This window comes from Gracilinanus agilis, chromosome 4, assembly GCF_016433145.1.
Source record: "Gracilinanus agilis isolate LMUSP501 chromosome 4, AgileGrace, whole genome shotgun sequence".
NCBI classification, from domain to species: Eukaryota; Metazoa; Chordata; class Mammalia; order Didelphimorphia; family Didelphidae; genus Gracilinanus; species Gracilinanus agilis.
Window position 1 is genome coordinate 173298901 of NC_058133.1, and position 24972 is coordinate 173323872.

The following is a 24972-nucleotide window of genomic DNA, read 5'->3' on the forward strand; positions in this document are numbered from 1 at the left end:
ATTACTGTGGCACTATTAATGGGGATTCTCACATAAGGTATTTTTAGTAAATTGCTTTTAATAGTCAAGCAACTACTTTAATTTTTTAAAAGAATCCCATTAAATTAAAATCCCCTGTAGCAATAAAGTATAAAAATAGTACTGAACCTGGTAATATTTAATAAATGTAGCATTCATTCACACCATAAGAGTAGAACTAAATTGTAAAGTTTTAGTTACCATGGCAACATAGCTTCCCATCAGAGGAATGTACATAAATGAAAAATGTTACACAAATGGTACCTGCAACAGTTATTTAGTGATCCAACACTTAACTTGTGCACCACAAACCAAGTTTTCTAGATAACTATATATATAGCATATATATATATATGTTTTTTTTTATCTTAAAATTTACCTTTGAAAAAAATGTGCACTTCAACAAACTCACTAAGGCCACTCATGCTATAGATACCTAAGATTGCAATTTAAGTACAGTATTGTTAAAAACAAATCCTAAAGCACACTCCTTTAAAATCACCAATAGGCCTGATTTCATTGCCTAAAACTTTCCTGAGATTTGGGGACAAAAGTATACCTAGAGCTCTTTAATGTGGTGATTAATCTAGATTTCAAGTATTTTTTTTTTCAAACGTGTGTGTGTGTGTGTGTGTGTGTGTGTGTGTGTGTGTGTGTGTTCTTTCATTTTTAGGTCAAGAAAATAAAACCCCAAATGGAAATCTTGACTTAGCAGTAAGCATTTTATTCTGGTTAAAAGTTTTGCCATAAATTGTAATTTGTGGGCAGCACAGGCAACAAAATATAGGAATTTATGACCAAGAAGTAGTTCATATACTTTGCTATTCAATGAATCCCTGTTTCAAATAAAGTTTATGCCAGCAACTTATATTATGTCTTGGGCTTGTGTTTTCTGCCTTATACTTTGCCTGCACATGGGCTGAAAGAAAGTACATTGGTTGGGTACTAAAGAAGCAGCACAATTCAGCATTTATGGGAAATATTTTTGGATGTAAAAAACAATCAAGTTTTCCTAACAAGTTAGGCCCCCAAAAAACTTTGCAAATCCCATCCCTCCACCCCCAATTAAAAAAGCCACCTTGTGTGCAATATGTTTAAATAACAGGTATCTAGTTAAACAGTAGTGAGTGTCCTTCTACAAAGCAGCAGCAGAGATTTGTTGGTAATAGGTGGTAAAAATGCTCTAAGCAGGGCCAGCTTGGAGGACCACAACAGCCTACAGTTTAAGAAAACATATGTGAACCCCTAATCTTAATGCAGGGCTGTATGGGATGGAATAGTGTTAAATGAGTGCTTATCAACACACTCAGCTTCAGTAGTGCTAAACCTTAGAGAAAGAATAAAATTAGGGGAAAGGTAAGAACAAGATTTATTCATGAATAAGAACCTCCTCCGAAATTCTAAAGCTTTGAACCCATAGAGACTAATTCACAAAAGTAAAATGTTTTCTGAGCAATAAGTAAGCATGACAGACAGTTTAATTCATTTCATTGAGGATTATGGTCATATTTATCTCTTTTGATTATAAAATGCTTCCCATTAAAGGAGAAATCTTACACTTACCAGGGAATTGCTCCTTATTAATTAAAAATTAATAAAATAAACAGACAAGTCCCTCTTTCTTTTCACCTTTTCTCTTTCTCTGAAAATCGGAAAGCTTGCATAAATCATTAATGGAAATAAGTTCATGTAAGCCTACATCAAAATGATGTTAAGAGCTCAGTTTTATACCTTTTGAGGAGAAAGGCAAAACCCCCAAAATACTGATATTGTTCTGAATGGAGGCAGCATTTGGGCACTGCAGCTTCAAACATCACTTTGGATAGGTTCAGTGTTTTATAACAGAATAAGTTAAATTCAAGAACTGACAGGGAATTCTGGGGAACTGCCTTTTGCTTGATTTAATTCTTGGAGGCTGTGTGTGTGTGTGTGTGTGTGTGTGTGTGTGTCTGTGCGTCTGTGTGTGTCTGTGTCTGTGTAACCCTCTTTCCAAACATTCCCCCCCAAATTAGGTTAATTTGAAAACTTCATATTGAAGCATGAGAACACCATGTTGAAAAACAATTTAAACTAGTCATTCCAATGCCGCAAATACAACAAATGACTCTTTACAGATCATAACAAGTGTTAGTCTATCCTATAAATTATCTTTGGGGTAATTTAAATTATTATTATTTATTAGGATAGCCCTGAACAGCTTGAAAAGTCTATAGCCCTTCAGCACAGACTACTAATAATTAAAAAGCTGGCTTTGACATCAGATTGCATGACTAGAACCAGTTCTACATTGTTTTGCTGATATGTCAATGCAATCAATCCATAATTTTAAAAAATTAAGACACCTCTGCAACTATTATGCCCAAAAATTTCTATATTAATACTAATTAGTATCCTATTTATTAGGAATTTTTCCTACATTCCTCTTCCCCATCCCCCTGCAAAACTAACCAATTGCAAAATAGTAACTTAAAACAAAACTTTGCTGAGTAATTTAAAGTGTATGAAATCATTAATTGAAATTTTCTTTTTACACTCGACTTGGGAGATCTTTAAGTAGAGTTCCATCCCACCCCTAATGTTAAAACAAAAACACAATCACTCATACACACATCACTCCAAGCCTTCAGCTAGGAGTAAAATCTCAACAGCCAAATCATGAAAACCCCTGAAAATAGGGGGGAAAACCCAGACCCTTAACTATAGAGGCATATTTTGTGCCACTATAATAAGAATTGAGGTAACAGTAAAAGATCTTTTTGTTTCTAAATTGCTACATGACAAAACCATTCTCAAATTTGTATATTACCTCAATATTAAATAACCTGACTGGTTTAATTAAAAAAAAAATACTCCTAAAATCCAACAAACAAAAATTAAGACAAGCTAGTGAAACAGGCATATAGTGTTAGGGGAGTTTTATATTTAATTGATGCCTTTCTAGCAAAAATGTTTCTGGTTGTACAATAACATTCACTTTAGAAATGAAGCATCACTAAAAGACTTATTGTGCTTTTGGGGCATTCCTCCCTCTCCTCAATGACCCCTTCTGCTGCAAAATGTACAATAATATGAAATCCCCATACACAGAACCGGATTTTTTCACAAAGTTATTTGCCAGTATACATTTTACTGCCTCAATTACTGGTAAGCTTATTTAAAATGTGGTGAGTAATAGGGAAAGGAGTGACTGTAGCAGATACTGAAGCATTTCTAGAGTTGCTTATGGCATTGACATTTGTGTACCTTTACTAAAGACATGCCACTGCCAACTTTCATTCCTAGTATTTAAAAAAAATCTATTACATGAATATAATTTTTGCATATCGTTGATCATCAAACATCTAAATGAAATCACGCTACTGGTAAAGTGTATATGTAGGGGCAGAAATATTAAATTAAAGCCACTGGTCCAAATAACCTTTAGTTATAAAGACTGGTCCTCTTTAGATTTTCCTGGTCCTATCATGAAATACTATTAGAACTTCTTGCTTTTGCTGTACCAAAAAAAACTAAAACAAACCAAAAACAAGCAAAACAAAAAAGAAAAATAAGATCGTTGGTCTATCAGATCTTCTATTACTTACAGATCAACACTGGTCCAGTTCAGATGATTTAACAGTCCTTCCCTTGCAACATAGTGTGGTTCACAACACGTTTCTGGAGTGGTTCTTCTCTATTCCCCTGGTAAGGCAGCCAAACCTAAGTCAGGACATCCCTCTTTCATTAGTATTTGTGATTAACTTTTCTATATTGCATATAAAGACTGTTTTCCATAAAATCTTTTTACAATACAGTATTGAATACCTCCACATGGAAGAATTATTTGTTAAAAACAGTTGTTAAAATCATCCTTTCATAATAAGAATGCAACTCTTTTAAACTCTTAAATAGTTTTATTTAGGGTTTTTCTTGCAGGCTCTCTGCAAAATGACTTCCTTTGAAAAAGAAAAAAATAGGATCTTCTGGTGTTTGTTCTACTAGGTTGAAAATGTGAGCCAGACTACTACACATGCTGTACATGCTGATAAGAAATTGAATACGCGCTTATTCCTACGGGTACTCTGTGAGACAGGGGTTACCCAAACAGGGCCTTCAATGGACTGGACCAGTGTTTCAATGCAAATTCCAGCCCCAGAAAACTACATGGTTTTGATTTCACAGTATGAATTCCCCTGGAATCTGGGAGAAGGTAAATTGGTTAATTGAGGTTCACCCTCAGCAGCTCTGTCCTTCAATATTCTGAGACATCAAGAAAGATTGAACCACTTCCTCAGTGGATTGCGGGCTGGTGTTTACATCTTCCAGAGCGTCTGTCACTGAAAACTGACGATCCCGCAACCGATTCCAATTGGCAAGAATATTGTGGTATTCAAATACTTTCTCATAATTGCCAATTGAATTATAAAGTTTAATGAGACCTCGATAATCATACTCTAGTCCACTATAGCCTTCACCAAAAAGTTTCTTCCCTAAAAAAGAAAAAAAAAGTAAAAATAAGAAACTTCTATAAAAGTATAATTATGTACTTTAATAAGAACAGATCCATTTTTAATATTAAATGCCTTAATTTTATTCTTTTGAAAGGACTTGAAACACCCAGACATTATTTATGGATCTAGTAATATCTGTGTTTTCTATTTTTTTTTTTTTAATAACTTTCAGTACTTTAAGTAGTTAGTTCATGGGGGGGGAGGGGAATTTTCAGAGAAAGTAGAAGGAAACCATTTAATGGTAATTTGATACTTCTTGCCCATAAGATGGCTCTGACCCTGGACTTCATTTCATCTGTCCCTTAGAGCAAACAACAAGATGCGATATTCCTGTTGATACCTATGATTAGAAAAATGCAAGTAAGCCTTTTATGTTTAGCAAATTATCTTGAAAGAATATATATATAATGGGTCTTCCATGAAGGTTGGAAAGTGTGTGTCTGTGTATGTATATAAAAATCACAGAATCACTTTGTTACATATGTCAAATAGAGCTATTGCCTTTTAATTTAAAAGGTAAATAAGGGGCAATTAGGTGACTCAGTGGATTAAGAGCCAAACTCATGAGATGGAAGGTCCTGGGTTCAAATCTGCCCTCAGACACTTCCTTGCTGTGTGACTCTGGGCAAGATACTTAACCCCCATTACCTAATTTTTACCACTCTTCTGCCTGGGAACTAATTAATACACAGTATTGACTCTAAGACAGAAGGTAAGTTAAAAAAAAAGTGTAAAGAACTTCTTACTCTTTTTTTTGAAAGATGAAAATGCAACTAAATTTTTTAACACTTTTAGGAAATATTCCTAATAGTGAAATTAATGGGTAAAAGGCTAAATTACTTATGCTGCCCATGATAGAAAAAAGGTTCTCTAATTTTGCTTTCTGGTTCTGAAGGATATCATTAAACTACAATATCACTATAACTCCAACAATTATTTATTCTATATAGTCAAAATATTAATAATGTGTCAGATTTTAAGTGATAATAAAAGACATCTTCGTAGATGAGCAAAGAGGCTGCCAACTATCTCATTTTTTTAAGTTTTTATTTCTTCATATGAAGTTCTGATAGTCAAGAACAATAGTTTTGCATTAAATATAAACTGTCTAATCTCATAAAAACTAAATGTGCAAATATTTTAAAGCTACTGATGTTATTTTTCACTTAATAATTTTCTCAAAGTATACTCAAAATCATTTTAAATTAGTCAATTACTAACTTTGCTGAGCTATAACATTCTACAATAAAAAGAAACACTAGGTCCAAAAGTGAAGCAATGGAGTTGCATTTATGCAAACTACAACTTGTGCTCTGCTGTGGTGTTTCTATACATAGCAGTTCTAAGATGACTAAAACTTTCATAATGTAACTCCTATGAAAACACTGTATGACATGTTGCTCAATTTAATCAGTGAACTGGAAATAAGTTAAAATAACGCACCAATTGCTATTGATCTCAAATAAAGTTTCTCTGCATTTTCATATTGATTCATGTCATAGTTATACAAAGAAGCCAGATGTCCCACTGAAAGGGCTACTTCATAATCTTCTTGACCAAGAAGTTGTTCTTTAATCTGAATTGCCTTGATGTGCATTTCTTCTGCTTCCTGAAAGATAATTAAGCCATGATCCATCAAAATACAGAAGCATACAGCATTCTTAGAATTTTAATTAGTAGAAAGGGCCTCAGAGATCATAATCCAACTCCTATCTGAAATAAGCATTCCCTTTATAAAGTTTCTGGCAAGCTGCCATCTAGTTTTCAAATGAAAATTTCCAGGGGAAAGGAACTAAGTTATACTTGCCCTTAAGTTTAGCAGCTTGTACCCTTTAATAAAGCAGCTTTCCTGCCAAGCCTAAAACATTAAGTTTATGAAACATTCACTCTGAAGCTGTTGGACAGCCACAGTGCATGCTATTTCAAATGCATTTTCTGTAGAGTGATCTAATAATTCCAGGGCAATACAATGCATTATACTCTTACACATAAATAAGTGTTATAAGTACAAAAAGGAAGATGAATTTTTAGCATGATAATTCTACCTTAAATTTTCTCATAGACTGATAGAGTCTTCCAAGGTTGCCATAGTGTTTTGCAGTCTGAACATTAAACTCCCCAAAAGCTTTTTTAGCCAGCTGGAGTGAAGACAGATGCAAATCATGAGCTTCTTGAAGCAGCCTCTGCTCAGTTTCCTTATTATGACAGTCAATTGCAATCTCTTCCAAAATAAGTGCTATAAAAAGAAACAGAATTATTGTATTTCACAGTTAGCAATCACAATCATAGCAGCCAGAAATTCATACCATCTATGAAAACTGCATGTTAGTGAGACAGCTAGGTGGCTAGAGATAGCTAGTGGCTAGAGGGCCAGGACGAGAAATGAGAGTCCTGGGTTCAAATCAGGCCTCAGATATATCCAAGAGGTATGACCCTGGGCACATCACTTAACCCCCACTGCCTAGTCCTTACTGCTCTTCTTCTGCCTTGGAACCAATGCACAGTATTGATTCTAAAACAGAAGGTAAGGATTTTTTTAAAAAGTTCTTTATTCAACTTGTAGTTAGTCATTTAAAATATTTTATATTGCCTAGGATATGATAAGCAGAAATTTGATATACAGGATCTTGTCTAGCCAGAACAAAAGAAATAAACCATAATCCCACTTTTAAATGCCACAAATCAAAAAAGTACCTTTCACTCTCTTTGAGGAAGCCAAAAGAAGATGGTCTTCTGGAAGGATATGATTAATGATTCCAATGGCCCTTTCTGCATGGAATCTGCAACACAGTTAAATTATTTATTTTATATTCAATTAGTTTGCATCTTTAAAACAAAATTCTTAAGTCTGTAATATCATGATAGTTAGGAAATATATTGGGTATTTAAGAGGGGAAGAAGAGGCATTCAATTTGTTGACCTTTATTTAATCATTGAATTCATAACACTGTTTTTGGAACCCTCAATAGAAAACAGATCACCTCATTAAAGAATATTATTAATGGGCTCTTTTATGACTGCTAAAAGCAAGCATTTTGCACAGGGTGCAAGAGAGATGCACCTCATACCTTTTGTTACAGCAAAACTCTTGTGTTAACATATGCCCAGGATCCTTTGAGAAATATGGATATGAATATCTCTTATTCGTATTAAAATAGAAAATCTAAATGAAGAGTTTGATCTCTGATCCTACAAAAATCACAAATTTTCTGGGCCTCATTTTTTTACCTGTAAAAAGAAGAAATTGGCCTAAATAGCTTCTAAAATCCCTTCCAGGTCTAAATATATGCTCCTAATTACTAAATAAATTATGGTGATGTTAAATGACTAGAAACATATTCCAAGCATTATTCCTACCTGTGTAAGACAAGTAGATTTCTAGAAGTGATTATTATGATAAAATGTCTAGCCCAGAGGTTGTTTATTCAAAAGGAAAGGTGTCCATGTTTGTTTTAAAATATTTAGCTGACAAGTGGTCAAAGGATACAAATAAACAATTTTCAGATGAAGAAATCAAAGCTATCAATAAGCATATAGGCGACAGCTGGGTAGCTCAGTGGATTGAGAGCCAGGCCTAGAGATGGGAGGTCCTAGGTTCAAACCTGGCATTAGACACTTCTCAGCTGTGTGACCTTGGGCAAGTCACATAACTCCCATTGCCTAGCCCTTACCACTCTTCTGCCTTGGAGCCAATACACAGTATTGGCTCTAAGACAAAAGATAAGGGTTTTAAAAAAAATCATATAAAAAGGTTCTAAATCCCTCTTGATTAGAGAAATGCAAATTAAAACAATTCTGAGGTACCACCTCATATCTATCAGATTGGCCAGTATGACATTAATAAAATGAAATCAATAAATTAAATTTAAAAAAATTAATAAATGTTGGAGGAGTCACTAATGCATTGCTGGGTGAAGTAGTGAAGTGATCCAACTATTCTGGAGGGCAATTTGGAATTATGTCCAAAGGACTATAAAACAATACATACCCTTTGATCCAGTAATACCACTACTAGGTCTCAATCCCAAAGAGATTTTGAAAAAAAGGTGGGGAGGAAGGGCCTACTTGTACAAAAAAAATTTATAGTTGTTCTTTTCATGGTGGCAAAGAATTGGAAAATAAAGGGATGTCCATTAAGGGGAATGGCTGACCAAATTGTGGTATATGCTGGTGATGGAATGCTATTGTGCTGTAAGGAATGATGAACAGTATGATTTCTGAAAGAGTTAAAAAAAACCTTATGAACTGATGCAGAGAGAAATAAGCAGAATCAGGAAAACGCTGTACACAGTAACAGCAATATTATGGAATGATCAACTGTGACAGACTTAGCTAATGTCACCAATACAATGATCCAGGATAGTTCTGAGGGATTTATGACAAAGAATGTTAACCACAGAGCAGCAGCATAGCTCAGTGGATTGAGAGTCAGGCCTAGAGACAGGAGGTCCTAGGTTCAAATCCGGCCTCAGACACTTCCCAGCTGTGTGACCCTGGGCAAGTCACTTAACCCCCATTACCCACCTATACCACTCTTCCACCTAGGAGCCAATACACAGAAGTTAAGGGTTTAAAAAAAAAGAAAAACAAAGAAAGCACTGTTGGAGTCAGAATGCAGATGAAAGCATATGATTTTTCACTTTTTTAATTTGGGTTTATATTTTGAGATTTTGGCTTTATAAAATTACTCACAAAAATGAAAAATATGGAAATACGTTTTTGCATGAATATAACACAGATTGAATTGCCTGCCACAGGGAGGGGGAAGAGAAGGAGGGAGAGAAGTTTGATCATATAACTTAGGAAAACCTAAGTGAAAATTTATTACATGTAATTGATTTATTGTTGTTTTACATGTTCTTTAAAACAGATAGTACACAGAGTCCCATGAATGAAGGTGAAGATGCCAAGAGTAAACAAAAATGAGGAAATTTAAGCTTAAAAAATATTTTACCATTTCAATGTAATATTAATTGCTTTCTTTGTAATTTATATTTTATGTACTTAAAAACATTATTTCAAGTAGGGATTCAGAAGCTTCAGCAAACTTCCAAAAGCACCCAATACTCAAAAAAAGGTTTAAAACCTCAGGCATAGAGACATTAAAACACTCACTTTCAAGGCCACAAGGTAGGAGAGTTAGAATGCCAAACTAGGTTCTTTAACTCAAAATCTGGTGGAATCTATTCAACAATTATTCTATGAAGTTTATCTTCAACTTGGGGGATAAAGGGGAGTACAAATTTATTTTGTAAAGTACAGTTCTTCCAATAGTATTAGATGAAACTAGTCCTCCAATGAGCCTCCAGGATTTTTTCCTCTGCTAGAGAAGAATTTAAGTACTTACAGTGCATTGTCAAATTTTCCAGAACTATACTGGTGAACATAAGAAGAATAAGCCAAATCTTCATGCGCTGTGGCTACATGTATATTCTTTCCTCCAAATACTGACTGTCGAATATCAAGGGCTGTCTGAAATATTTGTTAAAAGAAATCCTATTCAATCAAGAATACTTATAAATCACTATCCAATTTGGTTAATCATCTCAGTTATATATATGCATATATAATTATGGAAAAACACATATTACTATTTATATTATATAAATTATACAAGTATACATACTATAGTTCCTTACATTTTTAAACCAAACATGAGGTACTGCTTTAAAATAGATTTTAAACATGAAGATGCACAAGAATATGTTTAATTTCTGAAGATGATTTTACTTAAAGATTAAGGAATGAATCTGCAAACATGTTGATGCAAGAGTTTCTTTAGGAAGCTTATTTTGCTCTGGTTCTTAGATCTCATAAAAGGGAAGCCAACTTTCATAACTTGACTTGATATTACCTATTTTACATAACTTAATAATACCTATTTTTTCCATGCAGTAATTAGGTTAACCATAATCGTATGAATTGAAAAATTCTAAAGTGAGAGTTAATAGGTAACAATATCATCAAAATAAATGAAAGGAAGATATTTATATCTAGTCACATCAAGGGCCTAATTATGATAATAGCTTTCCTTTTAATATCACAAACTATTTTAATGAAATGAGCTGTTCATCATAAAAAGAATTATTCTAAGGAATTGAGAGAGAATTATAAACAAAAAGTGGCCATTTAATGATTAGACCAGGAATTTAAGAAAAACAACAGAAAATAAATTCTGAATCTTTAACATACCTGATAAATTGCAACAGACTGGCAGATATTATCTACATTGAGTAAGTAAAATCCATAATCTAGCAGTGTATCCGAATATTTTGGGTGTTTAGCTCCAAAATGTTCCCTGAAAAAATATGCAAAATAAGAATCTAGGAGCTTAATGAACATATTTTTAAAATATATTACTTTTCCCTCTTAATATTTGGAAAAAAATTTCATTGACATGTGTATTTGTTACATAGAAATGTACTTTTAATAATAGTCACTTACCGTGCTAAGTACACTGCATGTTTTATTAACTGTTCTGCCTTCTTGAATTCACGCTTTACTACACAAGCCTAAGAATTGTAGAGGAGAAAAACCATAATTAAAAACAAAACCTTCAAAATAAAAAAAATTTGTAAAATATAAATTACATTTCATAAATAATTTAATGTACACACTTCTGCTGCTGATAAAAGCAAACTACCCCAAAGAATACAATTTATAGAGTAGGTAGAGGAATGCAATCTAGTTCCACTTAAAGCAAAAGAAAGGTCATTCTAAATAATACTCATAATGCAGTTATAGGTCCCATCCTCAAAGTATATCTTCAAAGTTCACTATAGTAGGTCTTGTAGAAACTTTTACAATCATAAATGAACTATATATTTTAGTCTAAATTCTATTAACTATTTTGATATTGTACTAATGTTCATTCCACACACTCTTTCATTTTGATCTAAGATCTGATGTTAATCATTGGTCAGTTCCTAAAGTTTTTCCTATTATGTTATAATTTGTGTTTTGAACTCTGAATATAGATTCTTATTAATCTGTAACTAGTAAATATTTTTATTTTGTTCACTCTTTAATATATCATACCATTTATTTGAACCAAATGTACATTTACACTTCATAATATTAGCAATAGACATTGAGGTGACTCAAGAACTAACTAGGTTTTAATGAAGGGATTTAAGAAAAAGAATACCTTCTCTAGGTTTGAAGAAATCAAATGTATCTATTTGTTCCAAAATGGAACTGATTGAACAAATTGTATTTCTATTCTTTCTTTTTTTTTAAACTCTTACCTTCCATCTTAGAATCAATACTATGTATTGGTTCCAAGGCAGAAGAATGGTAAGGGCTAGGCAATGGGGGTTAAGTGAATTACTTAACACAGCTAGAAGGGGTCTGAGGCCAGATTTGTAACTAGAACCTCCTGTCTCTAGGCCTGGCTCTCAATCCACTGAGCCACCCAGCTGCCCCCAGAACAAACTGTATTTCTGAAGAAACCTTGGAGTTAAAAAAAATTTTTTTTAATATATATTTTTTTAAGTTTCAAATTCCATTCCTCCCTTCCTCACTTCTTTCCTCTGAGAAGGAAAGCAATTTAATATAGGTTATACATGTGCAGTCAAGCCAACCATATTTCCATAATAACTATACTGTGAAAGAAAGCACAAGTTAAAAAAAAAAAGTAAAGAAACTATTCTTCAATCTGCATTTAGATTCCATTAGTTCTTTCTCTGGAAGTGGACAGCAATTTTTCAACATAAGTCCTTTGGAACTGTCTCAGATTATCATATTGTTTATATAAATTAATGAAAAGGAACATTATTGGGGTTTCAGCCATAAGAGAAACTTACCAGAAGAATCTTATTCCTGTCATTCCTGTATTCTAAGTCATTTTACAGTTGTTCGGCATACAACACCATTGTAACTATATATAATGTTCTCCTGGTTCTGAACAGTTCACTTTCTATCAGTTCATGTAAGTCTTGCCAGGTTTTTCTAAAAGCATTCTGCTCATCAATTCTTATAGCAGAATAGTATTCCATCATAACCATATGCCACAACTTGTTTAGTTATTCCCCAATAAATGGGCATCCCTTTAATTTCCAATTCCTTACCACCACAGAAAGAGGTGCTATAAATATTTCTGTACAAACAGGTCCTTTTCTTCCTTCTCCTTTCACTTATTTATTTTTTAACCTCTTTAGAATGTAGACCTAGGAGTAATATTGCTAGATTAAAGGGTAGCTATAGTTTTATAGCCCTTTGGGTATAGTTCTGAATCACTCTCCAGAACACTTGGCTCAGTTCACAACTCCAGAAATCATCCATTAGTGTCCCAATTTTCCAATACTTGTTCTAACATGTCATTTTCCTTTTCTGTAATATTAGACAATCTGATAAGTGTGAGGTAGTATGAGCCATCTTGTCTCTTTCTTCAATGAATTTTTAAACATCTTTTTCTTTTTGGCCAATTCTGCTTTTTAAAGAATTTCTTCAGGGGACAGCTGGGTGGCTCAGTAGATTGAGAACCAGGCCTACAGACGAGAAGTCCTGGGTTCAAATCTGATCTCAGACACTTCCTAGCTGTGTGACTCTGGTAAGGGTTAGGCAATGGGGGTTAAGTGACTTGCCCAGGGTCACACATCTAGGACATGTCTGAATCCAGATTTGAACCTAGGACCCAGACAGAGCAATGTTATTTCTTCAAAAGAAAGGAGGGTATATATACACTTTGGCAGAAGAAGCAACAGGCCACAAGATGACTTGGAAATAATTTGAAATCTCTTAGTCTAATAAAGGTAAAAAAAAAATTCTTTATTTCTGAGGATACCGTTAGGGGGAATTATTTTGCATTTTGTATATAAACTATTAAAAACATTAGTAAAATACCAAAAGCATATAATAACTACCCTGTCATAGGAAAAGATATCATGTTATAAAATCAGATATATACTATGAAGTTAAAAGTCAATACTTTTAAAATTTGAAAATATTTAAACTTACCTTTGAAGCTTGTCGTAAAACATCCACCACTACTTTGACTGGTAAACCAACTGTGATTTCTTTCATAGCTTCTATGCACCATTTGTAAGCCTACATGAGACAAATATTTACATAAGCAGCATAAAGTAGATAGAAGCACTTAATGAAAATGCCACTACTAAGAAGACGATACAAAGTAAAATAGTAAATATGACTGACTCAGTATGTTAGTAGTGTCTTAAGCAAACCTAATGCATGAATATTTTGGATTTATAAGACAATTAAGATGATAAGATTTTAAAGCAAGTCCTTATGAATTCAAAGTGCTAATTTTATTCATAGAATGTTTACTTGCATTAAAATCTTCAGGAACAAAGACAATCTATTATATGTAGCTGTTGAAGAAGGCCTAAGTTTTATTTTCTTCAATAAAAAGATGAATGGTTTTGTTTACTCTTGTAAGAGGGAAATTTAGGTATTTTATAGATATATATTTAAAACGTGGCCGCCAGGAATCAACAGTTCAGATTGATTCCATAATTAAATGTATAATTCTTAGAAGGAAATGTATGTTTTATAATCTATAATGTAAAGTTTAAATTCTTTTGAGAATAATTTCAGGATAAGGATCTTGCCATCTCCCCAGAATCCAGACTACGAACCTGTTTAGTGAAGACACCAAAAAGATGCCTGAAAAGCCTTCACTGTACCATGAAGACCAAAATTTGAACCTTGGGGTGCAGTTAATTGAATTATAGGGAGTTGAAATTGAATTGAATGTATTGTTTTAATTAGTACATGTTATGCCAATAGGGGACTGCCCCCAAATTGGTTTTTTGTCAATGCGGCTAGTTTTATCCATTTGTTTATCCATTTCTTTTGTCCCCCGAATTCCTAAAATTTTAGAAGTTGTCTACGTTTACGGATCCAGCGAAGAAAAAAGACCAACTTTTTTTTGCCGGATCCCAGGGGGAATTGTATAATTAGAATTTGGGAGATGCCATTTAAAAATATATATATATTAAAAATATATATATATTTTCTATGGACAATTGGGAACTATCAAACTACATTTTCCGTGGTCCAACGGGTTTCCGGTTTTTGGATGTGGGGACGCCTGCATCACCACACAGAGGACAGCTTAAATGGGAGGAGAATCCAAAAGGAAGCTCTCTCTGAGCTAGCAGGCGCGGGAAGGTACAAAAGGTAAAAATAGTGGAGACAGTTTGAATTCTTACAGGCATGGTCTAATGATTTTATCAGCATGGCCATGGCTTTAATTAAAATACTAATTTATATTATTATATCAGTCGTTATTATTTTTAATCGTAACACTCTGAAACAAGTTAGGAGGTGTCCATCTGAACTCCACCCATCCATCACTACCTCAAGAATACTCACCTCATCATAATGACTTTTTGCAAAGAGTAAAGCACACAATTCTCCATAAAGAGCAGCTTTATTTGCCTGCTGGCCATGTTTTGCGAGCTTGTCCATATAAGATTGAGCTAATTTGAATGTTTCTTCACCCAAATGATATTTACAGTTTCCATTCCGAACATGTAGCAACCTATTTGAAAACAAATAACACCAATGCTTTTTAGGAAACAGTTTGTATTTAATCCTATTTTGTTCTTTAAAATCACTTCTTTTGTACAGTGTAGACAAGAAGTCTGTTGTCTTTAGTTTACTGACAAAGCAATGCTAAGGGAAAAGAAGCAAGAATTGAGGATAATAAATTTCCTTGAGCTGTTATGATGTCTACAAGGAAAATGATTTTTATAATTTTACTCAGTAAAGAGGCCAAATAATTGTGGGGTGGCAAAAGCAAAGTAGCATCAATTTTGGAAATATTTTAAAATTTTGTAAATAAACATTTGAAATGGTCCTAGTTTTCATTTGAGTTAACTATCCATGGAATCTTTACTAGCTAAATATGCCCACTTTTGAATATTCCCTTAGCTCTTTCTCAGAGACTTATTCTGTCTGTATTACAATAGTTAAAATTTTTACCAGTTTAAATGTTTCTATATAACACTGTTAATTGTTCTGTGTGCATGTTTATTTCCAATGAAGTTCAATGAAGTCTTCATTTCTTTCATTCCTACCTCTGCTGCCTAGAGCCATGATCCCAGAAGAGAATGACTAGAAGCTCAAACAATGTTGCCTCAATAACCAAATACCACAAACAATGCTAGATGTTTCATAATGATATTCTAAATAGTCAATAGTGGACTGTGACATTAATAGAGAGCCTACTTTAATGCAGCACAGGACACAATGTCCATAATTCTGAAGACAGTTCCTCTTCCTATGGTATGTTCAGTCACTATGGGGAGACTAAAGTATAATGTCATTGAAAGGTACTATATGGCCTCAAACAGCAATGCTTGGATGGGCTTCTAAGTCTTTATTAAATGCAAATGTAAAGCAAAAGGCAAAAGAGGATAAAAGGTTATAATTCACTTAACAAAAACTAAGCCATAAAAATGTTCTTAAATCAAAACCTTAAGGAAAAAAATACATAAAACTAAGCTCTGGGCTAGTATTGGAGGTTGTTTTATACCAAGGTGTAGTCCAGAAGCTTCCCTAAATGCTTCTGTTGGACTCTAGTTAATAAACTATAGTTAAAATAGGCCTAGATATAGAAGCTTTTCTAGGGAATAATAAATAATAGCAGCTAACATGTAGTCCAGTACCATCAAATTCAAATAGAAACAGGATGATCCTGCAACAGCATACAGACTTAGAAAACCCTAAATTAATATTATCTATGGGATATTATTGTATTTTTATTTTGTTAAACATTCTCCAATTATATTTATTCTGGTTCCAGCTGAGAGTCAGAAGTTTTGTGAGCCATGAATTTAACACCTCTCATTTAGAGATTAGATGGCATGATATTTTTTATCCACTATTTCATCCGCTGGTCTCTGAGGTCCCTTCTTCTAGATCTATAACTGTGAAACTTAAAACAACACTATGAGCTGGATAGTGCAAGCATTACTTTCCTTGATACATAAATGAAGAAATTAAAGATTAATGTAGTTAATCTATTTGTCAGGGCTTAAACCAAACTTTTCTTACTCCTACTGCAATATTGTCATGATTTTTATTCAAAATTCTTCAGGACATCTGACCACAGCATATATGAAATATTCAGAAACAACAAAACAACAAAAATTAAACAACAAAAAATATAATTATTAACACTTAAGTTTTAAATAGATGACAAATATTTATAACTACATATTCAGCCAACTGCTTTCGTTTCAGTATTCTGTATTAGTCAAGAGAAAAAAGTAAATTATTACTATTCAAGAAGATAGGAATTAGCATACCATTCTAGCTAAACTTAGTGTGCATTTTTTTCAATTTTCATCAGTAATAGGATTCCCATTTAGGAAAAATTCCAAGCAAATAAAAAATACAATAGCTAACCCAGGAATATTATATTTGAAGACACTAAAGTTTAAATAATTAAAATACTTAATACTAAATCAATCTACTATTAGCAGACAGAAATGAGAAAATGAATATTTTCAGAGTCCTGCTTTAAATGGTATTCATGTTCCAAAAACTCATAATCAGAAATAGTACATACAAATGTTAAATATATGCCATAATATATGAGTATGGGGGAACTACTAAAAACATTTAGTATACTTATGAGAACATGTGCAACAATCTAGATATTAGTTATAGTAAAAAATGTGGAGAAAAACGAGAGAACTTAGCACTGAGTCACTATAGAAGTACAGCACATACAACTGAGTTAATACAAAGTTGGTTTCAAAAAAAACATTTAAAAAAAAGTCAGAGAATCCTACTCGGAATTTTCCACAACTGAAAGAATGAGTCTTTTTAAAAAGTAGATAGATAGATAGATAGATAGATAGATAGATAGATAGATAGATAGATAGATAGACATTTTTTCACACAAAAGGTAGTTTTGTTTTGTTTTTAAAAAACCTTTATCTTTTGCCTTAGACTCAATATTAAGTCTTGGTTCCAAAACAGAAGACTGGTAAGGCCCAGGCAATTGAGATTAAGTGACTTGCCCAGGGTCACACAGTTAGAAAGTGCTTGAGGCCACATTTGAACCCAGGACATCCTGTCTCTATCCATTGAGGCACCTAGAAGCCTCAGGCCTTTATTTTAAAAGTATATCCTGTTTAGGTCACCACATTTTAAAAGTGTGGATAAATTTTTCACTATCGTGTTTGAACAACAAGAAAAGTTACTAAAGGTTTAGAAAATGATCTATAAAGAAATATTAATTATAATGGGGCTTTACATAAGACAGAGGGTGACTAGAGATTCTATTTGGATTCTTCATATACAACAGCAGGTGAGTGAAAAAACAGTGGAATATGTTATTTATAAAAGTTGTGACTGTGGGTTTTAAAAATATTGTGGCCAGGGGACTATATTCCCCAGCATGCCCCAGGAGTCCCTCCCCACTACTACCAGGCCAGGGATTGGTCTTGAAATGGACCAGTCCCATGCAAGGGAGGGACCACATCTCCCTCCCCACCCCCCTTACTTCCTACCTGGAAGAAGGGGCCTTTGGAATCTGACAAGATTCAGGGTTTAGGGGGTTAGTTAATTTCAGACTAGAGAAACTCCTCTGTTTCTTCTTTAAATAAAGTTTTTGTGAGATCAAAGTGAGATAGTTTTTCTTTCAGCTCTTCTTGACTCTTTGAAAGTCTTCAGTAAGTAAAAAATCAACAGATGTTTTGGATGGTTTAAAAAACCTCCCAATAGAAAGTGGACTGAGAGAACACAATAGATATTGGCTTTTTAAAAGCTGCCCCTCCCCTAAGAAAATTTAAATCTCCACCAAAAATAAAGTCGCTACAAATTCTAAGAAAATGAAAACACCCAAAAACAAAGAGATAAATAAAATTTGAGCAGAACTGAAGTTCAAGCAGAAGCAAGAGAAAAATACCAAAAAAGGTATACCAAAAGAATATTATAGGATTTATAACTGCAAGGGGCCACAGAAGTCAAAACATCCAGACCCATCACTTTATAGATGAAGAAACTGTTATGCAAACATATTAAAAGAACAGAATATAGTAAAAAAAAAAAATCACCAGAGGGTATCACTGGGAAATCTCATCATTCTATAAGATCAAATCAACCTTTCAACTCATGTCTCATTACAACCCTCTAACCTTATGATGAATGAATTCCAAAATCCTCTATTTAAGGAGGGCGCCAGAATCAGACATCTCAATTCCTAACATCTGGGCTACTTTTAAATTTCTCCATCATGTTGGTACGTTTTCCCTCCAAACCCACCATGTCACTTTTCAAGCTTTTCTTTTGTATGTTGTTTCCCCCTATTAGACTGTAAGCTAACCTTGGGGACAGATCTTTTTTTTGGTTTTGTTTGTTTTGCCTTTTTCTAGATTCCTAGTGCCTGGCACAAATTAGGCACTTAATAGTGACTGACAAACTCCTGAATTTTGCTTGGAGTCATTGCATCTCTGGGGCCAAAATGGCTAAATCATGGTAAAAGAAAAACGAAACCTATATATGAAGACTAAAGATAGTATTGCCTCTTCTCTCCCCAATAAAGTATGTGCTAAAATTTCTGAGCTTCCTAGTGATTCATGTCTATCTCAAATGAAAAGAACACTGTAAAATACTATGAACACTCCCCCCCCCAAAAAAACTTTTGCTGTAAGTTAAATGTATTTTGGGGCAGGGCAGCAAAAATATATAATACAAATATAACAATAGTATTATATTTGTCAACAAGGACATAGATGTATTTAAACCAAAATGTAGACTTCAATGCTAATTCTTTGACACCAATACAGCTACTTCAAGAGAGTTAAACCTACCTCACACAACATTCTACTGCACGAAACCAATGAAGCATTTCATCATGTAGAGTACACAACTGAAGGCAGGACAGGAAAACTTTCTCTGCATCACTGTACCAACCTGCATCTGAGAGAAAGCCACCTAAAAAAAAATAAGAAAACCAAACTATTTTCAGATAATTCCAAAAATACCTATTTCCCACATTCTATGAAACAAATGAATGACATGGAAAATGGGCTGTTTTATATTAATTCTAAAACAATTTGGAATTTAAATAGTAAGAAAATAGGAAATAATTTTAATTAAAAGGACTTAAGGACAGTGGTTACTCAGTACTAAAAAATCTACATTTTCTAGATAATTATGTATCACTACTAAGTAATTAGTTAACATTTTCATCCTACAAATTCTTGAGGCCTTTCATAAGGAGGAAAAAGTACTACAAATAAATTCATGGTAAAGGCAAAATAAATACTGAGAAGGAAAAAGGTATTGTGAACCACATCATTTATGTGGAAGTGAACTTGCTATCCAATAAATACTTGCAGCTTTTCATCTCTAGTTCAATGGATTTAGACTAAAAAGGATTTCAGAAGGCATCTGGTTCAATCCTCTAATTTTATTCATGAGGAAACTGAGGATCAGAGAGTCCAAGTGATTTGTCCCAAGGTCATAGAGGGAGTAGTAAACAGCAGAGCTAGGATCCAAGTCCTGGTATTCTAACTCCAAACCCAGCCCTTTCCCTATTCTTCCACATTGCCACTAGAACCAGGCTATAATGTCCTTGAGAATTAAAAACCCCAATTTTTAGCAACATCATCCTAGACCCACAATGGGTTAAATAACTTCAAATAAGTCACAAGTAACAAAGTCTTTATATGAAATTCCTCTACAACTTTCAATGTTTAACTATCTTTTAGCAAATACTAAAGCCTAGAAAATATAGCTTATTTTATACTTTTGTAACCTACACAATGAAAGATTTCCAAAAGTTCTCTTCCCCACCTAGCATCTGTGTATTCATGTCGGCCATATGTTTCTGGTATAAAATTTTGAGATAAAAAGGTGACTAAGAAAGAAAATCATCAAGGAATGATAGGTAGCAATAACAAAAGACTAAATTAGATAATTGTCCCCAATAGGATACTGTATATGGATTTGTATATGTGAAAATGTTATGTAAAATGCCAAGGTAGAATGGGAGAAAAATTGAATTTGAGAGTCAAAGGAATGAGCTCTGCTACTCAACTACCTGTAAAATGGGACTAATAAGTTAAGACTTAAGCCTGATAGGTTTCTTAATAATAACTAAAATTTACGTAGTACTTCAATGCTGGCAAAGTACTTTGCAAATTTTATCTCATTTTATCCTCATAACAAGCCTGGGAGATATATAATACTATCATTCTGATTTTACAGATTTGGAATTTGAGGAAGAAGTTAGTTAAGTAACTTATAAAGGGTCACACAACTAGTGAATGACTCAGGTTGCAATTGAACTTAAGATTTTCCTAACTCCAAATCCAATGTCTATCCACTATATCACCTAGTTACTTACTAGATGCTTTGTAACCACAAAGTGCTGCATAACTACATGGCACTCATTAATATACTGGAATATATTGGGAAGACTGTGGAGAACATTGTATAGTTTGACAAGTCTGACTGATTTACAAGAGCATTATATAATACACATTGTTCTATTTTTCCTATTATTTACCTAAAACAAAGCCAATCTGGATTGCTTTTTCTTTGACTGTAGCATCTGACTCTGCTATATAAGAGCACCGTCTACTGAATGAGTAGGCCAAGACAGAAGCAACTTTCACACCATGATCCATCAAAGCCTGGAAACAGTGATGAAGCAAATGTCTAAAAAGGGGGAAAAGGTATTAAATTAAAATATCATGTCTTAATTCTTTTGGAAGATACTGGCTTTTTTTTTAAATAATGCTTTTTCTTTTTTAAAAATTTTGAGCAAAAAATAAGTTACTACTTTTAAAAAGTACAAATTCATTTCAACACATATAGCTGTAAATAGAATACAGTAATATTACAAGATTAACTTGAGAAGAATCAGTTTAAAATGACAACTTGGTTCTGAATATGTACCATATGGATTAAGTGGAACTAGAGGCTCTACTCACATAATTCAATATGTACTTTTATTAACTGAGCAAAGATTATATGGAGATGATAATAACAGTATCAATGGAAATGTCTGCAATCAAAAAAATCAAAATACTTATAACAAAAAATAAAAGTATAAAGTTTACTTGGTGTTCCTTATCCAATAGTATTTCTTTTCTTTTCTTTTCTTTTTATTTTAAACCCTTAACTTCTGTGTATTGGCTCCAAGGCAGAAGAGTGGTAAGGGTAGGTAATGGGGGTCAAGTGACTTGCCCAGGGTCACACAGCTGGGAAGTGTCTGAGGTCAGATTTGAACCTAGGACCTCCTGTCTCTTGGCCTGACTCTAAATCCACTGAGTTATCCAGCTGCCCCCTCATCCAATAGTATTTCAATTTAACTTTGGGATCCACAGATAAGGGTCTTGCTTTCAACAATAAGATGAATAATTTTACTCAGTACTCTAGGTATTTGAATTTGAAATATGTTGTTCAAAGAAATGATCAAATTAACTGATCCTAAAAAGAATTTATAGTAACTATTAAATACTTTGTATTCTGAAAAGATTTCCCAAGAAGAAAACTATCCTCGAATGACTTCCCACTAAAATAAATTATATAGATATGTACTACTGAAGTGTTTGCTTAAAAAAAAAAAACCCATTTGTTTCTCTAATTTAAGTTTTGATGCTAAATTTTAAAAAATTTATGATCCATGCTTAGTGTTCTATAGAATACAGAATATCATATAAAACAGGATAATAGAATATAGAGCACAAATATCTGCATTTAGGAAATATTTAATATACTCACCTTTTGTCTAAAGCTCTCAACACTTTAGCAAAAACTTCTAATTCACAAAATTCGCTACCCAGTTGACATAAACGGCCTTGTTGGTAAAGCTGAAATAAATAAAATAAAATAAAATGTATTTTTCTCCTTCCATTATTAAAAGTCTGTGTTGGTTACATAGTCAAGTAACAGTTACTTCGTAGAAACATGCTAGCATTAGGTTTTTTGCAAAGTACTTTTTGTGTAAAGATTTGGCAACTAAGCAATCATTGGTAACTCTTTTAAAAATTGTTTTTTATTTTGATGAATTTCCACATTAATTTTCCAAAGTTATATGGTCCATATTGACTCTCATCCTTCCTCCCTCTCCAATTCCTTCTTCCATTATTTATTTCCATCTTTCCTAATTTTTTTTTTACTATATTTCCTCATCTCTTTCTAGAATTCAGACTACAAACAGGATCAAAGTTGTTACAGTTTAAAGTAATGAATACAAATGTTTAAATACAAAAGTAGCCAGATTCATTTGAAGGAACTTTTTACAACTAGGAAGAGGGTCATTTCTTTGTCAAATTCCAATTGGAATTATATTATATATAATTATAATCAAATCCTATTTGATTAAATAACCAAGGTCATTCCTTTTAAATAGCATTTTAATGACAAATGTTTCTTGAATTACATATAATAATGAAAGTTTTCTATGATCACTGAGAACCTCATTCTAGGGTTTACTTTCATCCTAATATTTTATTTAGTGCAAAGAAACAACATAACCAATAATTCATCAAATACTTAAAAAACAAACAAACAATCTTTATCAGAGAAGCACTATATTGGGTCTACAATGTACTCAATTCTTTTCAAGTAATCAGTAAGTATATATTAAACATCTAGTGAGATAATCCCTGTTCTCTAGGTGCTTATATTCTGCCTTGGGAATCATGTATATACATAAGCATAAACAAAATAAATGCTGTTTAAAAAGATGATTAGTTAAAAAGTAATTAGGGGAGGAAGACCTAAACAGTTGGAAGAATCAGGAAAGATTTCTTATAGTGATGCTTGAAGGAAGTAAAGGATTTTATAAAGCAAAGTTAAAGAGGGAGAATAGTCAATACATGAAGAATGATGGATGGTTAGTTCAAAGGCATGAAGCTTAGAAAGAGATGGAGTGCCGTATATGAAGAAATGAAAGCCAGTCTGGCTATACCATAAAATGTAGCCATATACACTATAGGACTGAAATAATTTTAACTTTCACTTATTATTTAGGCAACTAGGGAAATCTACCTAGGTATCTGCAAATGCCCTCATGCCCCAAAAGTGACTGGCCTGGCCCTAAAAGCAATAATTGAGTCGGTTGACTCACTGTCAACTTGTTCTGCAAAAAAGAAAATGGGTAAAGAAAGAGTAACATAAGAAATAACAAATTAAATACTGCTACAACTTCCAGGAAAGTAGCCAGCTATCTGCTATGTGTGATGAAGATGCCTAGCCTTGAAACATGATGGATTAGAAGTTGTCTGCATCTTCAAATACAGGGAAGCTTAAGTCTAAGATAGGAAGAAATTCAATTACTTTATAAGCCTTTCTTCAATGCCCATGACATGCCAAGCCTTGTGTTAAATGCTGGGGATACTAAATACAAAAACATAGTCCCTTCCTTTAAGGAACCTACAGTTGAATGGGAGAGACAATATGCCAAAAAAATAAAAAATCAAAAACAAACAAACAAAACCCCCTGCACATGCAAGATATACATACAGTATAAAAGGAAGTTAATCTATAAGAGGAAATTTGTAGTTATGGCTAATATCAGAAAGATCATCAGCTGGTATGTGAAAATATGCACCATACAATGTTACAGTAATAGCTTCCATACAATTAGGATACTTGCTCTCCTACAGCCACATTCAGACACAGAATATACTTTTTCTGTGAGCCCATCAAATCCCTAATAAATATATGTTGTAATCAAAAAATGCATCTACATACTACTTTTGAAATCAGTTAATGAGTTGTAGATTTACAACCCTCCATGCCTTAGAAGATAGTCTTCAATTATGAGATGTGGCTTCTGTCTCATCTGAAACTTATTTCTAAAGAATTACCAATGATTGTGTTTTGCATGATAATACATGTATAACCCAGGTTGAATTGCTTATCAGCTCTGGGAGGGAGGTGGGAAGAAGGATGGGAGTTAATATGGACCATATAACTTTGGAAAATTAATGTGAAAATTCATCAAAATAAAAAACAATTTTAAATAAGAGTTACCAATGATTGCTTAGTTGCCAAATCTGATGATCATTTCTCAGTCTTCATCTTTCTTGACCTCTCAGTGGCATGACACTGTTGATTACCCTTTCTTCTTGATACTCTGACTTCTACAGGTTTTTCTCACTCTTTTCTCTTGGCTTCCTCCTTCCTATCTATTACCTGTTTAACTTCAGACTCCAATGCCATCCACATCACAACCTCCACCACTTTGGGCTTCTTTCCTTTTCTTTCTACACTCTAGAGACCTCATTTATTTCCATGGTTTCAAATATAATCTCTATGTAGATAAGTCATAAGCCAATATATCTTGTACCCACTTCTGAGTTTCAGGTCTGCATTACCAACCACCATTTGCAACTGAATGTCCTGGAGATACCACAAATACAACATATCCAAAACAGAACTTATTAACTCGTTCCCAAATTCATCCCTCTTTCATTAAATTTCCCTGTTTTTGTAGAAGGCACTGCCATTCACCCAGCTTCCC

At 33.3% G+C, this 24972-nt stretch overlaps 2 protein-coding genes across 2 annotated transcripts in view; one reads left to right on the top strand and one right to left on the bottom strand.

Moving 5' to 3' along the window:
- Positions 1-24972, top strand: part of C4H17orf64 (chromosome 4 C17orf64 homolog) — a 57967-nt gene that overhangs the window by 21655 nt on the left and 11340 nt on the right. The gene's annotated exons all lie outside the window — the stretch shown is intronic.
- On the bottom strand, positions 3907-24677 carry APPBP2 (amyloid beta precursor protein binding protein 2). Its single transcript, XM_044673062.1, has 14 exons — positions 24645-24677; positions 23575-23586; positions 22224-22366; positions 21004-21155; positions 19301-19424; positions 14847-15015; positions 13467-13556; positions 10953-11020; positions 10701-10806; positions 9856-9980; positions 7203-7288; positions 6554-6744; positions 5952-6117; positions 3907-4487 (listed from the first exon to the last, which is right to left on the bottom strand). Exons 1-14 carry the CDS (start codon positions 24675-24677, stop codon positions 4234-4236), a joined length of 1719 nt encoding a protein of 572 aa, XP_044528997.1. The 3' UTR covers positions 3907-4233.

Excerpts from the sequence above, each read along its gene's own strand:
- APPBP2 (XM_044673062.1), bottom strand. The coding sequence starts at position 24,677 with ATGTGGATGGCATTGGAGTCTGAAGTTAAACAG. Across the intron at positions 21,156-22,223 it reads TTGAGAGCTTTAGACAAAAG|ACATTTGCTTCATCACTGTT; the intron begins GTGAGTATATTA and ends CCCCCTTTTTAG. Across the intron at positions 9,981-10,700 it reads AGTCTGTTGCAATTTATCAG|ACAGCCCTTGATATTCGACA; the intron begins GTATGTTAAAGA and ends CAAATATTTCAG.